Raw genomic sequence first — 23,433 nt, 5'->3', positions numbered from 1 at the left:
CAAAGGGAAGGGGGCGTGAAGGAGCTTGTCCTCCTCCTCCAGCAGCGGTAAAAATTAATCGGGTTCTTCTCCGGAAGCCCCGAAAATCCCGCAGGGCAGGGCAGGGCAGGGCAGGGCAGGATTGTTTTTTGGATTAGAACACTGGTTGATGACAGTAAATATTGATTTTAGGGAGGGGCTGAAAGCACAAAGGAAGGAGTTGACCCCTGGTGGGTAAAAACCACGTTTTGTAAGAACAGTTTACGGCCGGCCAGGTAATGCTTAACTCGGATTGTCTCTGATCGAGCAAACTGTTCCTCTGTCCGGTTCACAAGTGAGGAAAGGGAGGCTTCGAGTGGCAGAGCGGGAGGGGAAACCTGGGCGCTCTGGGGTCTCCAACTCTTCTCTACACTGCTCTGCTTCCAGGAGGAAAAATAAAAAAATGCTCTACCCTCTCCAGACAGCGTAGGATCAGAAATTTTCTTTAAAATCCTGCCTTTTTCTCAGTTTCCTGACTGCTCCAAGCTCCATCCAACCCCGGGAAGAGAGTAGGATCATCAACTCCGGAGTTCATTAGTTCTTATAATTTTATTAAAATTTTTTTTGTGTGTGTGGGTTTTATATGTTCTTGTAAAAACTGCCAAACAGAACAGGAAAATAATACAAGAAGTGGCAGAGGCTTCTGTAGGAAGCAGGCCATCTCAGGCACTCCTTTGTCTTTCCTTTGTTTCTGGAGTACAAAGTCCACCCCAAGCTCCGTCCTGCAAATCCCCTTGGGATGGGGCGGGAGGCACATTCTTAGAAGGGAGGGTGACCAGGGCCCCGCCGGCCTAGGGATCTGGCCGAGAGCTCCCTGGGTCTACCTCACACCGAAAAAGTCCGACGCGCCACCAAACTCCTGCCTTCAGCCTAGCGCTGGGGCAGGGAGGCCAGCGAGGGAGAGGCTGAGGAAAACGAGGCGCCAGGAGGACCGGCGGGCCAGAGCGGCGCAAACGCTCGTCACGTGACCCGGCCGCGGCGGGGCCTGGGCCGCTCGCGGCGGCGGCGGCGCCTTTCGATTGGCTCTGCCGGGCCAGTTTGAACGGCGTACGGAAGCCGCGGCGGCTCACGGTCGCGTTTTTTTTTCCTTTTTTTTTTTTTCCCCCTCCTCTTATTCTCTCTTTGGCTCCCTCCTTCCGCGCGAGTCTTGGGAGAAGCCTCAGCGCGAGGCGCCGCCGCCGCCCGGGGCCCGGTAAGTGGGCCTCGCCCGGAGTCCGACTCGCTCGGGCCGGGGCCTGCGCCGACCCCCCGCCGGGCTCTGGGCCTGCGCCGCGCGCGGCCCGGGAAGGCCGGGGACCCGGCTGGGCCCGATCCACGGGGGAGCGAGAACGGGCCGGGGCGGGGGAGGGGGGCACCGAGCCGGGCCCGGGGGGGTGGGGCCTCGGGGCCCGGCCTGTGGGGCTGCAGAGGAGCCGACTGCGGGGCACAGCGGCCGCGGGCCGCGGGCACGTCGCCAGGATCGGGTGTGTGGGGGACTGTTTCGGCGGGGCCTGGCCGGTGTGACTGGGGGAGGCCGTAGGGAAGAGCCGGCGGGGGTGGCGGCGTGCTAGGCCTGGATGGGGCTGGCGGCTGGCCTCGGCTTATAGGGCTTTGCTGGGTCCCACTGCGGGGCATGGGGGCCAGGGGGATGCTTCGGGGCAGGATTGGCCAGGCCTGACGTGGGGAAGCTGTAGGGATCGTACAGAAGGGAGCTTCCGGCTAGACCTGGTATTTGGGGGGTGGCAGCGGAGATCGGTCAGCACGAGGTTCTACTGTTGACTCCGGGGAGGAGAGAGGGCGAGGGTAGGCCTGGCCCGGTCCCATTGGGGAAGGCGACAGCGACTCGTCCGGGGGTCTCCTGTTGCCCGGTGGGCGAGCTTGGCTGGCTCTCATCCGGAGGAGGAGGAACAGGGACCCCTGTCGGAGTCTGCTTCCGGCCTGGTCAAGGGGGTCGTGTCTGGCATCTGGCTGAGTTTGGACTGCCAGGTTAGGGGAGGTGGCAGGATAAGGAGCATCGGAGCACCTTGGGACCATGCACCTGGGGGAGGCTCAGGGGCCAGACAGGGAGAGAGGGGGGCAGTTGGGATTTGGCAGAGCTTGAGAGTTAGATTTCGGGAGTCTTTGGGGACCTGGGCGCTCTCGCGGGCTGGGGCAGGGTCCCCGGACGTGGAGGTGGCCGGGCCTCCTTCAGCGGGCTGCGAGCGAGGCCGGCAGCCTCTCTGGGACGAGGGCTCCGATGCCCTGGGCCGGATGAAGGTCCGCCCCCCCTGTGACCCGCTTCCACGCATCCCCGCCTGCGCTCCTGGGCTCCTGCGGCTGCGCGGCCCTGGACGGCGCGACTGGCGGGGACCGGGCGCTTGGTCCAGCCATGGATCGGCGGCCTCCTGCTGTCCGCCCAGAGCGCGTTGGTTCTGCGGCCCCCACTGCCGGGCCTCAGACGGCCGCCCCGCCCCGGGACCCAGCGTTGACCCCGGCCTCCACTCCCGCAGCCCGCCTTGCGCCATGGACTGGCAGCCGGACGAGCAGGGCCTGCAGCAGGTCCTGCAGCTGCTCAAAGACTCGCAGTCGCCCAACACAGCCACGCAGCGCATTGTGCAGGACGTATCCTTCCTGCCGGGTCGCCGACACCAGCAGGCCCTGAGGGTGGTGGGGGCCTGGGCGGAGAGTAAAGGATTAGAATCCTGGGTCCCCATACCTGAGCTGGAGCAATTGTTATGGCAAATGATGGAGATACCTAAAGTTGCTCCGAACTGTGGGCAGTGGGTTTGTTAGTGAAGGGACCTTCAGCAGGCACTTGTATTTTGTTTAGACTTTATGGTTAATTTTATTTTATTTTTCAACTGGGGTCAACATTTAAAATATAAGCAAGTTTCACTTGAAACTTTAGATTACTTTTTTTAAAGTCAGATAGCCCCTAGGCTGCTAGTAAGTGGAGCTGAGTGGCAGCTGCTGCCATGAGAGGGGGGCTCCTCAGCCCACCCCGGTGGGCAGCTCAGGTCCGCCCCCTCCCTGTATGAATTTGGCGCCCTGGAGATGCTCTGTGGTGGTCCGAGCCTGGGGGTCGAGGAGCGGGGTCCCCGAGGTGCTGTCGGCGACACGAGGAGGGTGACGGTGAAGCCCTGCCAGGGGTGGGCCTCATTTCCCAGGTCCCTTAACAGCCTGGCAGAAACTCAAGCAACTCAACCAGTTTCCCGATTTCAACAACTACCTGATCTTCGTCCTGACCCGACTGAAGTCGGAAGGTAGGCCCGTGCTCCCGCGCGCCTCCCCGCTGCCGCCACGCCCCGCCGTCTCCTTCCGGTCCCCCGAGCCTCGGCCCTCTCCCCGCAGATGAACCGACGCGCTCCCTCAGCGGCCTCATCCTCAAGAACAACGTGAAGGCGCATTACCAGAGCTTCCCGCCGCCCGTGGCGGACTTCATCAAGCAGGAGTGTCTCAACAACATCGGCGACGCCTCCTCGCTCATCCGCGCCACCATCGGTGAGGGGGCGACAGGGCCGGGGGGGGGGGGGGCAAGCTCCCGCTCAGAAACTGTAGAATGTATCGAGGCGTGGAACGTTCCCAGCGCCCTCCTGGTGGAGCTGTCGCTATTGCGGTTTTATAGATGAGGAAACTGAGGCAGGAGGCCATTAGGGGAATGACCTGGTAAGCGGCGGAGCTCAGAGGTGACCCAGGCAGCACAGGTGCAGGGACCACGCCCCTAACCACCCCCACCCCCCAATCCTTAAGCGGCCGTGCTGGCTGCTGAGGTGAGCAGTCCAGTGACAGGAGCGGGTGTTAGGTCCCGGGCCCAGCCCTGAGGTGGCGGCCGTCAAAACAGGCAGGCGCCCTGCCCTCCCGGCGCTGCAGCCCAGGTACTGGAGACGACCGTTGGCACATTCTCATAAGTAAGAACTTCAGTTGCAAGGGAATCAGGTGTTCTTCCGGGGCATACCTCCCGGAAGGCGGCCTGAAGCAGCCACCCTGGAAGGAAAAGAGTTAACTCACACCATTTTGCCTTACAACAAACTAACGCAATTCACGAACATAATTTTGCCTGGAATGTAACTAAAACAGTTAACTAACGTAGTCTTTCTTAAGATTGGTTTATTTTTATTCCCACCCCCCATTGTCTGCTCTCTGTGTCTATTTGCTGTATGTTCTTCTGTGTCCACTTAGAGTCTTGTCAGGCAGAACTGGGAATGTGTCTCTCCTTGTTGCATCATCCTGCTACATCAGCTCTGTGTGTGTGGGCGGCGCCACTCTGGGGCAGGCTGCACTTTCTTTTGCGCTGGGAGGCTCTCCTCACGGGGTGCACTCCTTGAGCATGGGGCTCCCCTAAATGGGGGACACCCCTGCGTGGCAGGGCACTCTTGCGCGCATCAGCACTGCGTGTGGGCCAGCTCCACACGGGTCAGGAGGCCCGGGGCTTGAACCCTGGACCTCCCATGTGGTAGGCGGACGCTCTAATTAGTTGAGCCAAATCAGCTTCCCAATGTAGTCTTAGTTTAAGATACTTCACTACTTAGAAGTAACAGTACAGCTGTTTGTTACCAAGGTCCATTTTAAGATGTTGCTTTTACAAGGAAATTATATGTGACTTTTTAAGTGAAGACACAGATTTGCTTGTACTAAAAGGGAAGGTGCAGCGAAGACAGAAAATAATATTAAACGCGATGCCGCTGGAAGCACTTACCTTGGGGCTTGCTGCCTCTTTTAAAAAAAAAAAGTTAAAGACACTTCTTCGCTCTCCGGGTATCGGCAGAGGTGTCCAGAAGCAACTGGGAGAAGTTTCTGGCACTGAGCCCATTGCCTCCCCACAGCCCCAGGGGGCTGAGAATGCTGAGGTGCCTGGAGGTTGGGTGGGGTGCTCAAGGTGACACCGAGAGGGACAGGGCTGGCCGCAGCGACCTTACTGACCTTAAAGTCTTCCCACCTTATCAACCTGAACTGCCTCCCCACCCCCTGCGCTTCCTGGTCTTCTAGTAGGAGTTTGAGAAGAGGAGGAGTACGTCTCCTCCTCTGCCAGCACTCTGGCCCACCGGGCCCCTGGGCCTTTGCACACGTGGCTTCCCTGCTCCCTGGGTCCCCTCTCTTCCTTCAAGCCTTTGTCCCTGTATCAAGATGTCACCTCAGTGAGGTGGCTCTGGTCCCCGGGTTTTAAATTGCTCCCCAGCCCTTCAGCCCCGTCTCCCGGTCCTGGGACTTGTCAGCCAGCCGCCGGGGGCTTTTACTGATGTATCTAGACTCCTCTGGGTCGCCTTGCTTGGATGGTTGACCCCCAGCCCCCCGGGGCTTTTATGTCCCATTCCCTGGTCTCTCTAGAAGGGAGCTGTCCCACAGCTCGGTGGAGGGTGGCGGAGGACCGGGCAGCTTCCGCGGGGGCCGTGCCCGGGAAGCCTGGGTGCGGGCAGCACCCGGCCAGGCCCCGGCCTGAGGCCGCACCCTTTCCCGGCCACCGCAGGCATTCTCATCACCACCATCGCGTCCAAGGGCGAGCTGCAGATGTGGCCCGAGCTGCTGCCCCAGCTGTGCAACCTGCTCAACTCGGAGGACTACAACACCTGTGAGGTAGGCGCGGGCTCCGGCTGGGGGCACACACACGCCGGGCCGGGACCCACGCCCCCTGCCCTCTGCCCCCGCAGGGAGCCTTCGGAGCCCTGCAGAAGATCTGCGAGGACTCGTCCGAGCTCCTGGACAGCGACGCCCTCAACAGGCCGCTCAACATCATGATCCCCAAGTTCTTGCAGTTCTTCAAGCACTGCAGCCCCAAGATCCGGTGGGTGGGCTCAGCGGGGGCCTGGGGGGTGGGCGGCGCGCTGGCGGGCGCAGGGGTGACCCACGTGCCCGCCCCCCCCGCCAGGTCCCACGCCATCGCCTGCGTCAACCAGTTCATCATGGACCGGGCGCAGGCGCTGATGGACAACATCGACACCTTCATCGAGGTGGGTGGCCGGGCCGGGGGGGGGGGTGCCTGGGGGCCCGCGGCCCGCACCCCCATCCCCGGCCGCTGACCCCGCCCTGCCCCGCCAGCACCTGTTCGCCCTGGCGGCCGACGACGACCCCGAGGTGCGCAAGAACGTGTGCCGCGCCCTGGTCATGCTGCTGGAAGTGCGCATCGACCGCCTCATCCCCCACATGCACAGCATCGTCCAGGTGGGCGGGCGGGCGGGCAGCGGGGGGTGCGCCCCGTCCCCGCCCCAGCCGGGGCACGCCTCACCCGCCGCCCACCCCCGCCCCAGTACATGCTGCAGAGGACCCAGGACCACGACGAGAACGTGGCCCTCGAGGCCTGCGAGTTCTGGCTGACGCTGGCCGAGCAGCCCATCTGCAAGGAAGTGCTGGCCGCCCACCTGTTCCAGTGAGTGCCGGCCCGGCCCCCGCCCGCCTGCTCCGGGGCACTTTGCTTTCCTTCCCCGCCGTGGTTTATTTTGTCTAAGTGGTAAGAATGTTCCCGCAAGGATCTCAGAGACAAAACAGGTTATCCGTAGGTTGGAGTAAGTGGAAGCCCTGAAGGGCTGCAGGCAGGGCTGGGCCCAGGCGCTCAGAGGCCGTTGCTGCCATCTGACTGTTCTCAGGCCAGCTGTCTCCACGTTGGCCTGGGCGTGACTTTCCACAGGCAGCGCTCGGGCTCTCTGCAGCCTTCCCTGTTTAGGGGCCTGAGTTGAGACGTTCTCTCTCTTCTTCCTTCTTTCCTTTCTTCCTCCCCACCTTCCCTTCCTTTTTCCTTTCTTCGCTTTGAGATGTCCCCTCTTGACAGTATTTCCAGCAAAAGCCCTAGGGCTGACTCTTCCATGGCAAGCCTGGCTTGCCTACCTATTCCCGAGTGGATAGTAACAAGAGGCGGGAGGCTGTCATACGTGTCCATGTGTGGCTTTTTTTCTGTTTTTGTTTTATTTTTTTAAAGATTTATTTCTCTCCCCTCTCCCCCTACAGTTGTCTGCTCTCTGTGTCCACTCACTGTTCTTCTGTATCCGCTTGTATTCTTGTCAGTGGCATGGGAATCTGTGTCTCTTTCTGTTGTGTCATCTTGTTGTGTCAGCTCTCCGTGTGGGTGGCATCATTCCTGGGCAGGCTGCACTTTGTTTCGTGCTGGGTGGCTCTCCTTACGGGGCGCACTCCTTGCGCGCGGGGCTCCCCTACGCGGGGACACCCCTGCGTAGCAGGGCACTCCTTGCACGCATCAGCACTGCGCATGGGCCAGCTCCACACGGGTCAAGGAGGCCCGGGGTTTGAACCGCGGACCTCCCATGTGGTAGATGGACACCCTAACCACTGGGCCAAGTCCGCTTCCCTCCGTGTGTGTTGATATGGGTTATGTGAGGACAGCTGGAGCTGGCCGGCAGCTCCCAGAAGGGGGAGAGAAACCCGCGGCGAGCAGGTGGTGACGGCTCCACCTCCACCCGCCCACCACCACCCTTGCTCCACCCGCTCCAGACCACGAGGCCTCTCTTTGGGGCCCTGCCTCCCTGCTGACAGCCCTCTCCCGCCAGGTTGATCCCCATCCTGGTAAGCGGGATGAAGTACTCGGAAATCGACATCATCTTGCTCAAGGTGAGCCTGGGCAGACAGCCAGGCCAAGGCGGGGGGGCGGGCCGGGGCTGGGGGACCCCAGTGGCGCTCAGCTGTCCTGCCCGGCCATGCAGGGGGACGTGGAGGAGGACGAGGCGGTCCCCGACAGCGAGCAGGACATCAAGCCACGCTTCCACAAGTCACGCACGGTGACGCTGCCCCATGAGGCCGAGCGGCCCGACGGCTCCGAGGACACGGAGGACGACGACGACGACGATGCGCTGTCTGACTGGAACCTGAGTACGTGGCCGGGGCCCGGGGAGCAGGGCTGGCCGCGGGCTTCCTCCCGGGAGGTGACGGGAAAGCGGCGGAGTGGAGTGTGACGTCGCCTCTCGTGACCCCCGGCCCTGCGCCCCAGGGAAGTGCTCGGCGGCTGCGCTGGACGTCCTCGCCAACGTTTTCCGGGAGGAGCTGCTGCCCCACCTGCTGCCCCTGCTCAAGGACCTCCTCTTCCACCCCGAGTGGGTGGTCAAGGAGTCGGGCATCCTGGTGCTGGGGGCCATCGCCGAGGGTGAGTGCCCCGGACCCCTCCACGCCGGACCTTTAGCCTCAGGCCTGGGGTGGGCCTCCCTGGGGCTGGCTCAGGCAGTGCCAGTCTACCCGAGTTGTCCCCGTGGACCCTGCACCTCGAACCCCGAAACCCCCCAACGCCAGGCTGCCCCGAACTCCCACAGGCGGGCAGCTTGGGGTGGCAGCAGGCCCCAGACCAGGCCCCAGCCGATAAACTCAGTCCTCGCCACACACTCAGGCGGTGGCTGCCGGAGCCCCCGGTTTGTTAGATGGGGAAACTGAGGTGCAGGGGGTGACGGTGCTCCTCTACGCTCGCCCCACTATGCCCCCCTCCACCGAGGACCCCTGCGTACAGCGGCCTTTCGGGTTCAGTCCGTGACCCATTGCCAGCGCGGTCTCCAGGCCGGCGGGGAGAAAAGCTGGGGTCCCGGGAGGGCTCTGCGCACCTCTGACGGCGTCGCGGCCGGCCGCCTTGGCCTCCTGGCCTGTTGCAGAGACCGCAGACCTGGCAGCCAGAGCCCCCAACCCAGAGAGCCTTCCCAGTTGCCTTGAGCAAAGGTTTCCCCTTAGAAGACGTAGGCGACGCCCCGCAGCCTTCCACGTAGGGACGTGTTAATCGGCTATACCACTCGGGTGACGACCGTCTTTACGGGAAGTGGTCTGGAGGCGCTGACTCCCAGCTGGTAAAACCAGCTCCTGTGGGAGTGCATGTAGCTCAGTGGTTGAGCGCCTGCTTCCCATGTATGAGGTCCTGGGCTCAATCCCCGGTAGCGCCTAAAAAAACCAAATAGCTCCCATGTCTTGGTTTATCAGGGGCTGCCGTTGGGGTGTTTTCCTTTTTAATTGAATGAGAGACGCGGTCGCGGCTTAAAAGGAAGGGACAGGAAGAGAAGAATACCAGCCCCCGTGAAGGGTGTCAGATGGAAAGCGTGCCCTGGCAGTATTGGGACGGATGAGACCGTCCGACCAGCCCCCACCACCCTCCCCCTTGGGGGGCATCTGGCGGAGGGAGAGGGGCCCTGGCGTCAGGCAGCTTTCTGTCGCGACCGGCCCTTTCCCTGGCTGTGTGACTTGGGGCCGGTTCTTTCACCCCCCAGCCTCCGTTTCCCCGGGGCCGTACCTTCCCCCCAGGGGGGTGGGCCCCGGAGCCCCGGGGTCCCTGGCTGAGCCGCCGCCTCCCGGCCGCCCGCCGCAGGCTGCATGCAGGGCATGGTGCCTTACCTGCCTGAGCTCATCCCGCACCTGATCCAGTGCCTGTCGGACAAGAAGGCGCTGGTGCGCTCCATCGCCTGCTGGACGCTGAGCCGCTACGCCCACTGGGTGGTCAGCCAGCCGCCCGACATGCACCTCAAGCCCCTGATGACCGAGCTCCTCAAGCGCATCCTGGACGGCAACAAGCGGGTGCAGGAGGCGGCTTGCAGGTGACCCTTGGCCCCGGGGTGCCCGCCCCGCTGCTTGGCCCCCTGGGAAGTGATGATCTGACCCCTGACCCCTGACATCCCGCTGATGCCTCTGGTATTCGTACTGGCTGATCCCCAGGGCCGGCCCCGAGTGGGGCACCCCCGGGCCTGGCGCGCACACCCACTGGCGCCCCCCTTCCCACCCCCCCGCCCCCCCACCAGTGCCTTCGCCACCCTGGAGGAGGAGGCGTGCACGGAGCTGGTGCCCTACCTCAGCTACATCCTGGACACCCTGGTCTTCGCCTTCGGCAAGTACCAGCACAAGAACCTGCTGATCCTCTACGACGCCATCGGCACCCTGGCCGACTCGGTGGGCCACCACCTCAACCAGCCGGTGAGGCCCCAGGGCGGCCCCCTCCTCCTGCGCCCCGCGCCCCTCGGCCCGCGGTGACCCGGCGGCTGCCCCGTGTTGCATGCCAGGGACGTGGCCTTGACCTCGCCAGGCAGACAGACAGACCCGGCCCTGCCCTCGCCCTGCTCCCAGGCTAGTGGGGCGGACAGACAGTTGTGTGGCAGCGTGGTGAGTGCTGTGCCGGGGGGCAGCGCAGGGGCCCGCGGGAACCAGCAGGCGCCATCCCGGGCCCCGTGGGCGGCAGGGGTGGGGGGCGGGGGGCGGGGCCAGCCAGGACAGACGGTGAGGCCTCCCGGGGCCGCTGGGGCGATGTGCACCCCTGCGTTCGGGTCCCCACCCCTGGCCAGGGAGCCCCAACTGCCTGCTCCACCCCCCCTTCCCAGGAATACATCCAGAAGCTGATGCCCCCGCTGATCCAGAAGTGGAACGAGCTCAAGGACGAAGACAAAGACCTCTTCCCCCTGCTGGAGGTGGGTGGGGTCCCGCTTGCGCCCGCCACCCCCTGCCCGGTGCCCATCTGCCCTCACGGCGCCCGCCCTCCGCCCCACCAGTGCCTGTCCTCCGTGGCCACCGCCCTGCAGAGCGGCTTCCTGCCCTACTGCGAGCCCGTCTACCAGCGCTGCGTCACCCTGGTGCAGAAGACGCTGGCCCAGGCCATGGTGAGCACCCCCCACCCCGGCCCCCCGCCTGCCCCGCCCGCGGCCCCCCGCCCACACTGCCTGCCCCCCGCCTCTCACCCAGATGTACAGCCAGCACCCCGAGCAGTACGAGGCCCCCGACAAGGACTTCATGATCGTGGCGCTCGACCTGCTCAGCGGCCTGGCTGAGGGCCTGGGCGGCCACGTGGAGCAGCTCGTGGCCCGCAGCAACGTCATGACGCTGCTCTTCCAGTGCATGCAGGTGAGTGGGCACGGGGGCTCGGCCGCGGGGGGGCTCGGACAACTCAAATACGGCGCGAATAAAGTCACACGGGTCAAAACAAAACAAAGCAAACCGTGTCGCAAGCAGAAGAGCCCAAGCTGCCCCGTGCTGCCGGTTCACCCCCTTCCAGAACCTTCCAGGATGGGCAGCCAGGGCGGCGGCGGCGGCCTCCTTCAGCAGTGTCCCGAGGAAAGCCCTCCCTGCGGGCATTCCTGCTGCATCCTGGGTGGGGGGCTGTCACCTCGGCTCTTCCCAGGTGCGGGAAGCAGGGGAGCGCGGCCGCTCCCTGACCCGCCCGGGGCTGAGGGGTGAGCGGGGGTCCCGGCCTGCCTGAGCCCCCTCCATCCCCCAGGACTCGATGCCCGAGGTCCGGCAGAGCTCCTTCGCCCTCCTGGGAGACCTCACCAAGGCCTGCTTCATCCACGTCAAGCCCTGCATCGGTAGGCCCCTGATCTTGCCCTTGACCCTTGACCCCACCCCTGGCCTCCAGTGATGAAGAAGTGCCCTGGGAAGACCGTGACCGACACGGGACGTATTCGTACTGTCTGACGGGGCCGGGCCGGGCCGGGCAGCTCCCTTGGCCGGCCCCGGCCCCCGCTCAGCCCCGACTCTCCCCCCCTGCCCCCCAGCCGAGTTCATGCCCATCCTGGGCACCAACCTGAACCCTGAGTTCATCTCAGTCTGCAACAACGCCACCTGGGCCATCGGCGAGATCTGCATGCAGATGGGTGAGTGGTGGGCGGCGGGGTGGCAGCACCCCCCCCCCCCCGGCCCGTCCTGGCTGGGGGCAGGCCTGGCTCTGACCGACAAGTGTCCTCGAGCCGGACTCGGAGGAAGGCCCCGAACTGGCCAGGGGCGAGAGGATGTCTTGGGGGTGTCCGAGGCTGGTTTGTCCCAGGCGCTGGGACGGGACGGCCCGTTCTCTGGGACCTCGGGTGCAGGTGGCGGGAAGGCCCACGGGGTTGCCTGAGAGATCGGGACCGTCATCCCCAGAGGCTTGGAGGGCTGGTTCCATCACGGCGTCCCCGTGGAGCGTGCCGGGAAGCCCGTGGTGCTGGGAGGGCCTCTCCTTCCCTCGGCGGCGCTCGTTGGCCGGGCTCAGGATGGGGTGGGCTGGGCAGGGAGGTGGGGCGGCCCCCCGCGGCCCCGGCGGCGCGCGGGGCTCTGACTGGCGGCCTCCCAGGGGCCGGCATGCAGCCCTACGTGCAGATGGTCCTCAGCCACCTGGTGGAGATCATCAACCGGCCCAACACGCCCAAGACACTGCTGGAGAACACAGGTGGGCGCCGGGCCGCCCCCACACCGCCCGCTCCCCGCCTCCTGCCGCCAGAGGCGGGCCTCCAGGCGGGCCGGGGTGTCCGGGGAGGCCGAGCGGGGGCGCCCAGGAGGGGCGGGGGCTTGGGGGGGAGGCCAAGGGCGAGCCCCCTCCCTGGGGGCCGGGGGCGGGGCCGGGCGCCTCCTGCCGGAGGCCCCGCCACGGACTGTCCCGGGGCCACTCAGGGTTTCAGGTCGCCTGACGAGCCCCTCTGCCATTCCAGCCATCACCATCGGCCGCCTGGGCTTCGTGTGCCCCCAGGAGGTGGCGCCCATGCTGCAGCGCTTCATCCGGCCTTGGTGCGTGGAGTCCCCCACCCCACCCCCGTGGCTGCGGGCCGGCCGAGTCTGCTTCCCCCGCCAGATACGCGTCCCTCCCGCGCCCTGCCCACACGGACACCCTCCTGTTCCCCCAAACATATACCCTGCCCCAGCCCCCCAGGCACAGGCTGGCTTCCCTCCCCTCGCCCAACCCCCCCGCTGCCGCTCTTCCCGCAGGTGCACCTCCCTCAGGAACATCAGGGACAACGAGGAGAAGGACTCGGCCTTCCGGGGCATCTGCATGATGATCGGGGTCAACCCCGGGGGTGTCGTGCAGGTGGGTGGGCGTGCGGGGCAGGTGGCGGCGACGCCGGGCAGGGCGCAGCTCTGGCAGCCCCTCACCTGGGACCTGCCCCGTTTCAGGACTTTATTTTCTTCTGCGACGCCGTTGCCTCTTGGGTGAGCCCCAAGGACGACCTTCGAGACATGTTTTATAAGGTGAGGCTCCCCGGGGCAGCTGGAGCTCGGTGGTTGAGCGCCTGCCTCGCACGCACGAGGTCTGAGGTTTGATTTCGTAAAAATAAGCCAATAAAAAGGGGAGGCTCCTGCACCCCACGCCCTGGCCGCTGCCCCGCTCCCACGGCCACTCACCCCTCCCCTCCCCACAGATCCTCCACGGCTTCAAAGACCAAGTTGGGGAGGAGAACTGGCAGCAGTTCTCGGAGCAGTTCCCACCTCTGCTCAAGGAGCGGCTGGCGGCCTTCTACGGGGTCTAGGCGAGCGCTGGGACGGCCAGGTGAGGGGGGCCCCAGCCACCGGCCGCCCGCGGGGTCCCAGGCCGGCCCTGACCCGCCGCCGCCCTCCCCCGCCCCGCAGGTTCCTGTCTGCGTCAGCGTCGGAGGGATTGCCAGCAGCGCGCCGCGCCCGGAGTCGCCGTGTCCTGGTGGAGGGGGGCTAGGGAGGAGGAAGTGGGACCCGAATCCAGACGCCTTCCCCTTCCGCCTTGCTGCCTCGCAGGGCCCGAGAGGCCGGCGGCAGGCGGCGGGGCCTCCGCGCTCATCCTACCACGGGGGAGGGGGGTGGGACTTTGGGGCTGGCGGGGGCCCCTGGGCTCTCCGCGGGGGCGCGAGCGCCCGCCCCGCGGGAGGGAGGACTCCGCACGGCCGGCGGATCCGGCTGCGGCCGAGGACAGGGGCGAGGCAGGCGGGGAGGGGGTCCCCTAGAGACTCAGGCCCGCTCGCGCGCACGCGTGGCCACACGCAGGTGCTGGCGCCGCCCGTTTCCCCGACTGCATGGAGACAGTAGTTAGTGAACCTCCGGGCTCACCGTGAGGCCCCCGTGTAACCTTCCTCTAGTTTCAGAAGCTTCTGCTGTTCTGCGGGGATTGGCGCCGATGGGGGAGGGCTGGGGGGTGGGGGCCCCGGGGGCCGGGGGGAGGAGGGCGGCCGGCGCGGGCCGTCTAGCCAGCACGTGCACGCTTCAGACCTGCTCCGCCGGCGTCCTGCCGGCGTCCTGGCGCGCTCGGCCCACCCCGGCCTGCAGCGTGGGCCTGCAGCGTGGGCCTGCAGCGTGGGGGCACCCGGGGGCCCGAGCTGGCCGGCCGTCACCCCGCCCCCTTTCCCTGTGCGCCAGTGGCTTCGGAAGACGCTGGCTTTGTGCTTGCCTGGGACTTTTCCCGGAGAGAGCTGGGGGCGGCCGAGCTGCCGGCACTCCTGCGAGCGGCTCCTCTGTGCTTCCAGGGGTCCCCTCCTTAAGCCTCAGGCCTGAGTTCTAACGCGGGCGTAGATACGGGCTTTTAATTGGTGCCCCACCACAAAGGCTTCTGCTTGGCCTGCGAGGAGGAGATTGGGGGCGCGAGGAGGGTCAAGGGTGTGCATTCTCCGCCCCGCTGCGACTTCCGGCCCGTCCCAGGCAGCTGCGGCCCAGAGACCCCACCATGTTGGCGCTGTGATTCTAGGGAACCTTCTGGGATTGGCCAGGGAAGGGGTCAGGGTGGGAGAGACTCCCCTAAAGAGGGAGTGTGCCGCCGGACCAGGAAGCCCGGCCTGCAGCCCCCTTCCCTGGTTTCCTTTTGCTCCTCCCCCGCTTTCTTCGGGAGCCCCCTGGTGTCTGGGGGTTTGACAGGACCCCGGCGTACTGGGGCCTGCCCCATCTGGACCCCGAGGGCCTTGTGTCTTCGCACACAGGGCCCGTCCTGCCTCTACTCCAAGGGGCACTCGGTGCACATTCCATAAACTCAGCTCGTCTCCCACCCCCCTCCCCAGTGCGTCTCACGCAGGCCTGTAGAAGCCATTTGTAAAGAAAACCTTTTTTTAGTTCCGCTTACTCTTCCGACAGTTCTAGTTCTTTGGAGCGTCCTGGCGCAGGGTTTCGGGGGAAGTGTGGGCGGATTGGCCAACTGATGAGTTGGGGACCCCTCTCCACCCAGGATGGGGAACCCCAACCACCTTTAGGGAAGGGGAGCCTGGTTCTAGTTTTCCTTTTTATTTTTTTATTTTTTTTAAAGAAGACTTAAAAAAAAATTTTTTTTTTTTTAATTTATTTTTGGTTGGTTTTTGCACAACGAAGTTTCGGCTTCTCAACCTTCTCCCTTGCCCAGGGCTGCGAAGCCAGCCTGGCCTTGATCCGCAGTCCCTCCTTTCCCCTCGCCTTCTCCCCCTGCGGGCTCCCAGGGCTGTCCATTTGTTACTGTGCTGTGCTGGGGACTGGCGCCAAGGTGGCGTGAGATTCCACTTGTGTAGAACTTTGTTGAGTAAAGATCAGTTTCTTGTGAAACCCTTGGTCTCCACCTGGCTTCGTGTGTCTTTGGCTTTGGCAGGAGAGAAGACGTGCAGGGGGGCACCTCAGGAGCTTTAGCGATGGGGCTGCAGAGAACTCAGGAAATGACTGGGGGGGGACAGGCAAGTAAGCAAGCATTAACCAGGCTCACTGCTTGGGACACCAAGCCTCTCAGTTTCCTTCCCTGTAAAATGGGAAGGTGGAGGCAGATGGGAGATCAACAGTGGTAACACGCAAGGTGCAACGTTCCCTGGGACGTGATCAGAGCTCACTGAAGGGGATCCTTTCTTTTTTTTTTTTTTTTTTTTTTTTTTTTTTTTTTTTTTTTTTAATTTTAATTTTTAACTGTGGGCCCCGAGGGAGGAGGAGAGAGGAGTAGAATAGTTGGAAGAAGGGCTATCTGGGGGGCAATGGAAGTGTTCTCTGCCATTTTTGTTATGGACGCTTTCAGACATTTTACCACAGTTTCCTCTCCCAAGCCAGTTTCCATTTTAGGGAATTAAATAAACTGAAAAGCAATTTTATTACATGGTAGCTGGGGTATCCACAATGAATTTTTAAAGAATGTTCATAGATTTGGTGTCTATTTTCATGCTTTGACAAAGTGTGGCTTAGACCTGGCAACTTCTCAGACTTACTCTAAATCTAATGCACTTACGACACTGAGACGGACTCTACTCAGTGGACTTAAACCAGCTCAGTTACCACATCGCTCTCTCATCTACCCATTCACATCTTTGAAGGGGATCCTTTGTTATCACAGCCCAGGTTCAAGGACCCCATCTGCCACAACCCAAACCGAGTGGCAGGGACAAGGTGTTAACAACATTGTCATCTTGGGCTAACTTCACAGCTTCATCACAGGGCAAGTTAGAAACGTTAGTCAAAGGTTCAGTCCAGCACCAGGGGAATGCGTAAATGTGCCAGTTACTGAGGCAAGTAAGAAAGGGCTCCAGCTCTTGGGAGCAGCCTCAGGAAACATCTTGTTGCCGCCTCAGGGTGGCCCAAGGATGACCTGCATCAACATGGGAAAACTTAAGAAATGTAGTCACACATTTCCTCTGTCGTAAGATTCCACCTTAGCTCCTGAATCACATTCTGGAACTCTACATTCTTAAGCAAACACTCACTCTGCAAATGTTTACATTCGAATGAGAGGAAATAGATGATAGACCAAACACTCAAGAGGTATCACAGAGAAAAATACAGCATGAAGGGGTGGGGGTGGGGGCAATGGGGAAATGGTTGCAGCATGACACAGAGTTAGGGGACAACCTCATGGAAAAGGTGATGTGAGCAGGGAGCCATGTGGATGAGGGGAGTAGGATGCCCGGGCAGAGGAGATAAATAAGGTGTAATTTTGATCAGTATGTGTTTAGGTGGTTCATTAAGGCCTGTCTGCAGTGTAACTGCATGTTTCTGCTTCTGGAAGAAAAGAGTTCAAATCCTGCCTCTGCCACAGACAGTGGTCTTGAAAAGGCTTTCCCATTTCTAAACTCAGCATCATCCGTAACAGTTGCCCTTGACACAGCTGCATGGCTTTTTTTTTTTATTCTGAAATAACTCCAAACATACATGAAGTGGCAAAAATAATATTCCAGTTGTCCTACTGTCTCAATGTCCTTTTGAACCTTTTTCTTCATTCTTGGTCCCGTCCAGTATCATGGATTGCATTTAACTGTCATTATCTCTGTAGTTCTCTTTTTAAAAAAGTTGTGTAGACATATATAATACCAATCTTCCCATCCCAATCCCTCCCAAGCATACCAGCCAGTGGGGTTAATCACATTTCACAATGTTGGAGCACCCTCACCACTATCCATTCCTAGCACTTAAGCCCTCACCCCAAACAAACCCGGCACTCATTTTGCATTAACTCCCAATTGCCCCTGTCCCCCCATCCCTAGTAACCTGCATTCTGCTTCCTGAGTTTGTACGTCCTCTACTATTTTCTTGTGGTTACCACGGGGCTTCAATGTAACATCCTAAATCTATAACAATCTCGTTTGCTCTGGTGCCAACTTATCCTCAATAGCATACATAAACCATGTTCCTATACCCCTCCGTCTCCCTCCTTTGTGTAGTAGTCACAAATCACATATTTACATTCATAGGAGTCCCAAACCGTTAGTTTAGCATTACAATTCATGCCTTTTAAGTGGAGGGACAAATCGAAGAACGCAATGGACTGGTACTTAATATTTACCAGAGACCCCCATTTCCTCGTGTGGCTTCAATCATCCCGGGTCTTCCTTTCGACCTGCAGAACGCCCTTTAGCAGTCCGCGGAGGTCAGGGCTCGTGGCAACAAGGTCCCGCGACTTTTACCGGAAATGCCTCAATTCCTCGCTCAGAGCGGCGTTTTAAAGACTCGGCTGGTCCTCTGCGCCAGCACCACCGAGGAGACATGTTTGAAAAAACGAATCGGGAATCTCCCTTGGCCAAGGCCGCCGCTGCGCGGGGCAGGAGACCCCTGGAGCCTCGCGGCTCTCAGCGGCTCGCTTCCGGTCGGCCCTGACGTCAGCAGCAGGCGCCGGAAGTGCCCGCGCGCTGCCTAGGAGACGGGACGCGGCGCCCGGGATTGACCGGGCTGGGCCGGCCGCGCCCACCGGGCCGCCATGGAGCTGCCCCCGGGGCCGCGCGCCGAACCCCGCGCCTGGGACGAGGACTCGGAGCCGGAGCCCGACGCCGACCCCGACGCGCAGGCCGAGGCCTACGTGGCCCGCGTGCTCACCCCGCCCAAGCCCGGGCTAGCGCCCCCGCGCGCCCCGCCGCCGCCGCCGCCCGCCGCGCCCCGCGGCACCCCGGAGCCGCGCGCGGCGCCCAGGGTCCCGGCCGGGGGTGTCCCGGGCCTGCTGAGCCTCCCCCCGGAGCTGCTGCTCGAGATCTGCGCCTACCTGGACGCGCGCCTCGTGCTCCACGTCCTGCCGCGCGTGTGTCACGCGCTGCGCGATCTCGTGCGTGACCGTGTCACCTGGAGGCTACGTGCGCAGCGCCGCGTACGCGCGCCCTACCCCGTGGTGGAAGGTGCGCGCGCCCGGGGTTCGGGGACGCCTGCCTAGGTCCACCTGGCGGGGGGAGGGCGCTAGGATGCTGGAGGCACAGCCCCAGGAGCAGGCTTCGCGGCTGTCCAAAGGCGCCGAGCCTCTGCGCGGCCCACGGAAGCCGAAACTTGCCGTCCTGAGGCGTGGCAACCTACGGGGGTGGGGATCAGGGTGGGAGCCAGGGTCCCTGGCATCAGAATCCAAACAAACTCAGGCTTTTGGGTCTGATGGTACCAAGGCCCGGACCACTGGCTGGGGTTGACCCAGGGACTCGAGGTCTCAGGCTGTGGGGCTACTCTGGGGACTCTCCGTCTAATCTAGAGGCAACAAGTGGTGATACCAAGGCCTCAAACCCCGAGGCTGGCGCTAGGAGCTGGTGAGGTAGGGATTCAGAGTCCACAGCTTCTGAACCTTGGACCCAAGCTAGAGATTTTGAATTGGGATCCCTGGAAACAGCAACCACAGGTCCTCAGGCTCTGGGTCTAGCCTGGGGTCTCAGGAGCTTTTGCTCACTCAGTCCCCAAGGTCATTGGTTCCTGGGGCGGTGACACAGCTTGGAAACCTTGAATTGATAATGTGGGTCCTGAGAGAGTGACCCCTTGGATCCTTGAGCCCTTCACCCAACCTGAGTCAACAGGTTGAACAGTTGATTATCCTGATTTGGAAGCTTTGATTCCGCAGAGCGGGCAGAGGGCGCCTCCATCAAATGTGTAGTCATCCCACCCGCCTGAGTAGCTCTTTCCCAGATGCTTGGGCCCCATCGGACCCCCAAGTCTGCACCTGGAGCTTGGCTTCTGCATCTTGACAAAGTTCTCCGGTTTACAGAAACCGGTTTGAGAAAACAGCCCTGTGTCTGGTTCAGATGGGCCCCTAGGCCCCGGGCTGCTGCCCCCTCCCCAGGCTCGGGACTCAGATTGGGGGATGAGGTCTGAGAAGGCCTGAAGCCCCCCACCCCCACAAGTTGCAGAAACTGGAGAGAGAAGTAGTCTCGGTCTTGCGGGGGTTGGGGGTAGAGTGAGCAGGCGGTTCTCAGACCAGAGCTTGGGACTGCCTGGGGTGGGCTGAGGGGCCCAGATGGGTGTAGGTCAGGCTCCCTGGAAGGCAGCTGGTGGAGCGGGCAGGGTCCCTACCCACCGGGGCCCCCGCTCGTGGCGCTCCACAGAGGAAGACTTTGACTGGCCAGCGGCCTGCATCGAGCTGGAGCAGCACCTGGCACGCTGGGCCGAGGACGGGCGCCGGGCCGAGTACTTCTGCCTGGCCAACGGGCACTTTGCGTCCATTGACTCGGTGCTGCTGCTGCAGGTGAGGCTGGGCAGGGTGGGGGGGAGCCAGAGGGCCAGGCCAGGGTGGCCTCCTGACGCCACCCCCTCGCTCCCCTCCCAGGGCGGGGCGCTGTGTCTGTCAGGCTCCCGCGATCGGAATGTCAACCTGTGGGACCTGCGGCAGCTGGGGGCGGAGCCCAGCCGGGTGCTGGTCAAGGCCCTGGGCACCCAGCAGAATGGCACGCACGAGGTGAGGGAGGAGGCGGGCCCGGAGGCACCCTGGAAGAGCTTCCCGCAGGCTCGGATGCACAGGAGGCGCTTGGCAGATGTAGCCCCGAGCTTGACTGTCACCTCCTGCGGCGTTTCCGCCAGCCACGGAGGTGGCCCCGGCTCAGGCTCCACGCCAGGCTGTCTGGGCTCAAACCCCAGCTCTGCGGTATCTCCCGGCCGTGCGACCGTGGCTGAAAAGCGCCATCCGTCCTGTGCCCCAGTTCCCTCATCTGGAAAACGAAGCCACCTTCTGTACCCGACCCCGAGGGAAGCCAGCCAGGCGGTGGCAAGCGCTCCGTCAGCCGTGGCGCTTCTTGGGTCTATTTTGCAGATGAGGAAACTGAGGCAGGGGGTGCCATTTGCCCGGGTCATAGAGGGTTCCGTGGCCGCTGAGCCCCACCCCAAGAACTTGACCTTTGAAATGTGGCTGTGGGGTGCGCGTGTCATGGGCTCTGAAGTCCGATGAGACCCCTGCCCCCGGCTCTAACCTCCGCTCCTTGCTCTGACCCCGGATGTGGGCGTCTGGGGTTGTGGGAGGAGAGGGCTGCGTTGCACGACAGCGCCAAGCAAAGCGGTGGTGGTGGGGGGAGTGGGGCCGCGTGTGACCCCATGTCCCTGTCCCCCAGGGCTGGGTGTGGTGCCTGGCGGCCCAAGGCCACCACGTGTGCTCGGGCTCCTGGGACAGCACGGTGAAACTCTGGGACATGGCGGCCGACGGGCAGCAGTTCGGCGAGATCAAGTGTGAGGGGTCGCGGGCAGGGGGTCTGGGGAGGAGGGGCCGGGCCCCGCTGGCCCCAGCCCCATGGTCCTTGTGTCTCCAAGGGGCAAGGCGGCCGTGCTGTGCCTCTCCTACCGGCCTGACATCCTCGTCACCGGCACCTATGACAAGAAGGTGACCGTCTACGATCCCAGAGGTGGGCCGGGGGCCCCGTGGGGAGAGCAGGGGGAGAGGATGTTCTGGGGCCCCCAGCCTAGCCCGGGGGACCAACCGAGCCGCTGCGATGGGGCTACCTGGGTGGCAGGGGGAGGGGACGGGGAGGGTCTCTGAGCCTGAGTCCCGAGGGAGGCAGGCTGGCCCCAGGGGGTTGGGGCTGCGCCTCAGTTTCCTTATCTGTAAAATCGGGGGAATGAGAAACAGCACCAGCTCACGGGAGCTGGTTAACAGGGTGGACGAGGACACTGGTTTTCATAAAATGCCGCAAACACCGCCTGGCCCGGAAGTCTCTTCCGTTTTCCTTTATTGGCTGGACCTGAGCTTGGGTGAAGGGCAGGCTGGGTGGGCGCGCTCCGGACAGAGCTGCAGGCGGGTGGGTGGGCTCCGGCCGGAGGCGCAGGTGCTTTGAGCTGGGGCCTGCCGGGGGTGCTGTCCACCAAGAGGGACCACTGGGATTGGGGGTGGGGAGAGGTAGGCTGGGAGAGGAAGGGGAGGCAAAGTGGGGGTGGTGGTGCTGGGAGAGCAGATTCAGGGTCCCCGAGGGGTGGGCAGCAAAGGAGACCAGGGGCCGTGCGGGGGTCCCTGGGGGGTGGCCCCTGACCGCCCCCGCCGGGCCGCCCCGCGCAGCCGGCCCGGCCCTGCTGAAGAGCCGGCAGCTGCACTCGAGCGCCGTGCTGGCGCTGCTGGCCGACGACCGCCACATCATCTCGGGCAGCGAGGACCGCACCCTGGTGGTGTTCGACCGCCGGGCCGACGGCGTGCTGCAGCGGCTGCAGGTGCGTGCCCCCCGCCCCCGGCCCCGCGGGGCCGCCCCGCCCGGCCTGAGCGCCCGCTCCCCCCGCAGCTCGACTCCTACCTGCTCTGCGTGTCCTACCGGGAGCCCCAGCTCTGGGCCGGCGACAACCAGGGCCTGCTGCACGTCTTCGCCAACCGCCGCGGCCGCTTCCAGCGCGTTCGGGTCTGGGGCCCGGGGTTCTCCCTGGTCGCCCCCCCCCCCGGGCCTCCTAACTGCCTGCGGGGCGGGGGTGGGGGGAGCTTGGGGAGGTGGTCAGGGGGCTGGGGAGAGCCGCGCCTGAGGGTCCCTGTACCCCCATCTCCCTCCCCGCAGTCCTTCGACGTGGGCCACAGGTCCCAGGTCACGGGGATCCAGCACTCGCTGGGGGCCTTGTACACCACGTCCACGGACAAGAGTGTGCGGGTGAGGCCCTAGCCCCGGCCCCGGGGACGGTCCCCGGCCCCCCTCCCCCACCAACGGCCAGGCCTCCTGACCGCGGCCCCCCTGCCCTCCGCCAGGTGCACCTGCCCACAGACCCCCCACGGACCCTCTGCACCCGCCGCCACCACGATGTGCTCAACGGGGTGAGGCACCCCCCGCTCCCAGCCCCCCCCAGCCCCAAGCGCCTCTCCCCCCCCCCCCACTCCTGACGTCCCCGCCTTCCCCTCCCCCACAGATCTGCGCCGAGGGCGACCTGGTGGTGGCCGCCTCCGGGGGCCTGTCGCTGGAGGTCTGGAGGCTGCCGGCCTGAGAGGGGGCCTTGGAGGTGGACACTGCCGGCCGGCAGGCTGGACCGCGGCCTCTGCCCTGGGGGGGGTTCTCCCCCCACACACTGGTGCTGTCCCCGCCCTGGCCTCCCGGGCCTGGGGCTCCGCAGCGCCCGGGCCGTGGTCGGGAAGGGGCCCGGAGGCGGCCCCTGCCGGGGTGGAGGCGAGGGTGGGGTCCCGGGGCCCTGGGTGACGCCCCCGACGCACCCCTCCTTGTTGAAAAGTTGTGTGCGGGAAAGGAATAAAGGTGATGTGACGTCACTGGGGCTGGGTGTAGTGACTTGGGGAGCCTGGGGGGGCCGGGAGGGGGGTCGGCACGGGTGCACCTGAGCCAGCCAGATGGCGGGGGCCGGGCATGGGCTGGGAGGAGGCCGGGCGCGGGTTTCGGTGATAGTTGCCTGCCACGGGTGTCTGCGTGGGTGTCCCCGTGGGCGTGAGGGTCTGGGGCGGGGTACATAAGGCTGTTTGTGGGCCCATGAGCGTGTGGACCAGGAAGGGAGGGTCCGAGGGCACCGGGCACGGTGGGCACAGGTGTCTAGGCGCAGCCTCTGCGGGCGCCACGCCCGGGGACCCCCCCCCCCCAGCGGCGCGGGGAGGAAGCGAGGCCCCCGCCCAGGCACGCGCCAGGAGGGGCGCTGGCGGGCACGTTTATTGGGGCCGCGGGGTCACAGGATGGCGCAAGGCTTCTTCTCGCGGAAGGGGTTGGTGGCGGCCGGGATGCCCACGAGGAACGGGTCGCTCTTGGCCTGCTCCGTGCAGAACTGCAGCAGGTCGGCGGCCGCCTTGGACACCTGCGGGCGCCCGCCCCGGTCAGGCCCCCCCCTGCCCCCGCCGGGGCGCCCGCCGGCCCCGCGCGCCCCCCGGCCTGCCCCGCGGCCCTCACCTTCACGCGCTCCAGGCCCACCTCCATGCGCAGCTGCTCCACCGCCCGGCGGGCCTGCCCGATGTCGCTGCCCAGGGCCGCCTTGCCTGACATCTGGGGGAGGGAGGCCGCGGTGTGGGCGCAGGCCCCGCCGCCGCCCCCCGGCCTCCCCCACAGGCCGCTGTACCTCGCCTGAGGACTCCCCGAAGCCTGGCCGCCCCATCCGCCGCCGGCCGCGCTCTGGCTCCCTCCTGTCCCCTCCCGGCCTGCCCTCTCCTCCCCCTCCTCCCCCCACCTCCAGTCCCCGCTGAGACTTTGAAGAAGCCAGGACACCCGCTCCCCACGGAGCGAAATGTCACCAGCTGCCTCAGCCGCA

At 64.2% G+C, this 23,433-nt stretch overlaps 3 protein-coding genes, 1 long non-coding RNA gene and 2 other non-coding genes across 9 annotated transcripts; 4 read left to right on the top strand and 2 right to left on the bottom strand.

Annotated features, from left to right (window-relative positions):
- The first annotated feature begins 1,081 nt into the window (after positions 1-1,081).
- On the top strand, positions 1,082-15,141 carry TNPO2 (transportin 2). 4 transcript variants are annotated; one of them, XM_058290270.2, is made up of 25 exons: positions 1,082-1,210; positions 2,487-2,598; positions 3,164-3,239; positions 3,328-3,477; positions 5,441-5,547; positions 5,622-5,755; positions 5,840-5,921; positions 6,010-6,132; positions 6,219-6,337; positions 7,470-7,530; positions 7,623-7,788; positions 7,907-8,059; positions 9,254-9,479; positions 9,681-9,852; positions 10,254-10,340; positions 10,422-10,529; positions 10,612-10,770; positions 11,144-11,231; positions 11,421-11,519; positions 11,975-12,070; positions 12,330-12,405; positions 12,604-12,703; positions 12,790-12,864; positions 13,035-13,142; positions 13,243-15,141. In XM_058290270.2, exons 2-24 carry the CDS (start codon positions 2,500-2,502, stop codon positions 13,140-13,142), a joined length of 2,664 nt encoding a protein of 887 aa, XP_058146253.1. In that variant the 5' UTR covers positions 1,082-1,210; positions 2,487-2,499; the 3' UTR covers positions 13,243-15,141. The 4 variants fall into 4 exon arrangements, with proteins under 4 accessions (XP_058146253.1, XP_058146255.1, XP_058146254.1 ...); XM_058290272.2 differs by having other exon boundaries at positions 13,035-13,162; XM_058290269.2 differs by lacking the exon at positions 1,082-1,210 and adding an exon at positions 1,427-1,481 and having other exon boundaries at positions 13,035-13,162.
- Positions 9,523-9,595, top strand: LOC111762678 (small nucleolar RNA SNORD41). Its single transcript, XR_002795733.1, has one exon. It is a non-coding gene; the product is annotated as a small nucleolar RNA SNORD41 (small nucleolar RNA).
- Positions 11,273-11,347, top strand: LOC131276948 (small nucleolar RNA ZL2). Its single transcript, XR_009184164.1, has one exon. It is a non-coding gene; the product is annotated as a small nucleolar RNA ZL2 (small nucleolar RNA).
- Positions 14,659-17,657, bottom strand: LOC131276729 (uncharacterized). The gene is made up of 2 exons (XR_009184124.2): positions 17,351-17,657; positions 14,659-15,252 (listed from the first exon to the last, which is right to left on the bottom strand). It is a non-coding gene; the product is annotated as an uncharacterized lncRNA (long non-coding RNA).
- A 74-nt stretch (positions 17,658-17,731) lies between these two features.
- On the top strand, positions 17,732-22,456 carry FBXW9 (F-box and WD repeat domain containing 9). Its single transcript, XM_058290273.1, has 10 exons — positions 17,732-18,170; positions 19,350-19,489; positions 19,571-19,699; positions 20,346-20,458; positions 20,542-20,633; positions 21,281-21,429; positions 21,498-21,611; positions 21,762-21,851; positions 21,947-22,012; positions 22,105-22,456. The coding sequence occupies exons 1-10, from the start codon at positions 17,762-17,764 to the stop codon at positions 22,177-22,179; spliced, it is 1,377 nt and encodes a 458-aa protein (XP_058146256.1). The 5' UTR covers positions 17,732-17,761; the 3' UTR covers positions 22,180-22,456.
- On the bottom strand, positions 22,450-23,341 carry GNG14 (G protein subunit gamma 14). The gene is made up of 3 exons (XM_058290276.1): positions 23,245-23,341; positions 23,079-23,171; positions 22,450-22,986 (listed from the first exon to the last, which is right to left on the bottom strand). The coding sequence occupies exons 1-3, from the start codon at positions 23,278-23,280 to the stop codon at positions 22,861-22,863; spliced, it is 255 nt and encodes an 84-aa protein (XP_058146259.1). The 5' UTR covers positions 23,281-23,341; the 3' UTR covers positions 22,450-22,860.
- Positions 23,342-23,433: the final 92 nt, after the last annotated feature.

This window comes from Dasypus novemcinctus, chromosome 30 (assembly GCF_030445035.2).
Source record: "Dasypus novemcinctus isolate mDasNov1 chromosome 30, mDasNov1.1.hap2, whole genome shotgun sequence".
Taxonomy (NCBI): Eukaryota; Metazoa; Chordata; class Mammalia; order Cingulata; family Dasypodidae; genus Dasypus; species Dasypus novemcinctus.
Note: the sequence above shows the minus strand (reverse complement) of the source record. Positions and strands in the feature narration are given on the sequence as shown.

Bases quoted from the DNA above. Each gene is read 5' to 3' on its own strand.
- TNPO2 (XM_058290270.2), top strand. From the start codon at position 2,500: ATGGACTGGCAGCCGGACGAGCAGGGCCTGCAGCAGGTCCTGCAGCTG. The intron at 11,520-11,974 runs GTGAGTGGTGGG...GCGGCCTCCCAG, and splicing joins CGAGATCTGCATGCAGATGG to GGGCCGGCATGCAGCCCTAC. The intron at 12,406-12,603 runs GTGCGTGGAGTC...CTCTTCCCGCAG, and splicing joins CAGCGCTTCATCCGGCCTTG to GTGCACCTCCCTCAGGAACA.
- GNG14 (XM_058290276.1), bottom strand. From the start codon at position 23,280: ATGGGGCGGCCAGGCTTCGGGGAGTCCTCAGGCGAG. The intron at 23,172-23,244 runs GTACAGCGGCCT...TCCCTCCCCCAG, and splicing joins TCGGGGAGTCCTCAGGCGAG to ATGTCAGGCAAGGCGGCCCT. The intron at 22,987-23,078 runs GTGAGGGCCGCG...GGGCGCCCGCAG, and splicing joins TGGGCCTGGAGCGCGTGAAG to GTGTCCAAGGCGGCCGCCGA.
- FBXW9 (XM_058290273.1), top strand. From the start codon at position 17,762: ATGGAGCTGCCCCCGGGGCCGCGCGCCGAACCCCGCGCCTGGGACGAG. The intron at 19,700-20,345 runs GTGAGGGAGGAG...CCTGTCCCCCAG, and splicing joins AGCAGAATGGCACGCACGAG to GGCTGGGTGTGGTGCCTGGC. The intron at 20,459-20,541 runs GTGTGAGGGGTC...TGTGTCTCCAAG, and splicing joins CAGCAGTTCGGCGAGATCAA to GGGCAAGGCGGCCGTGCTGT.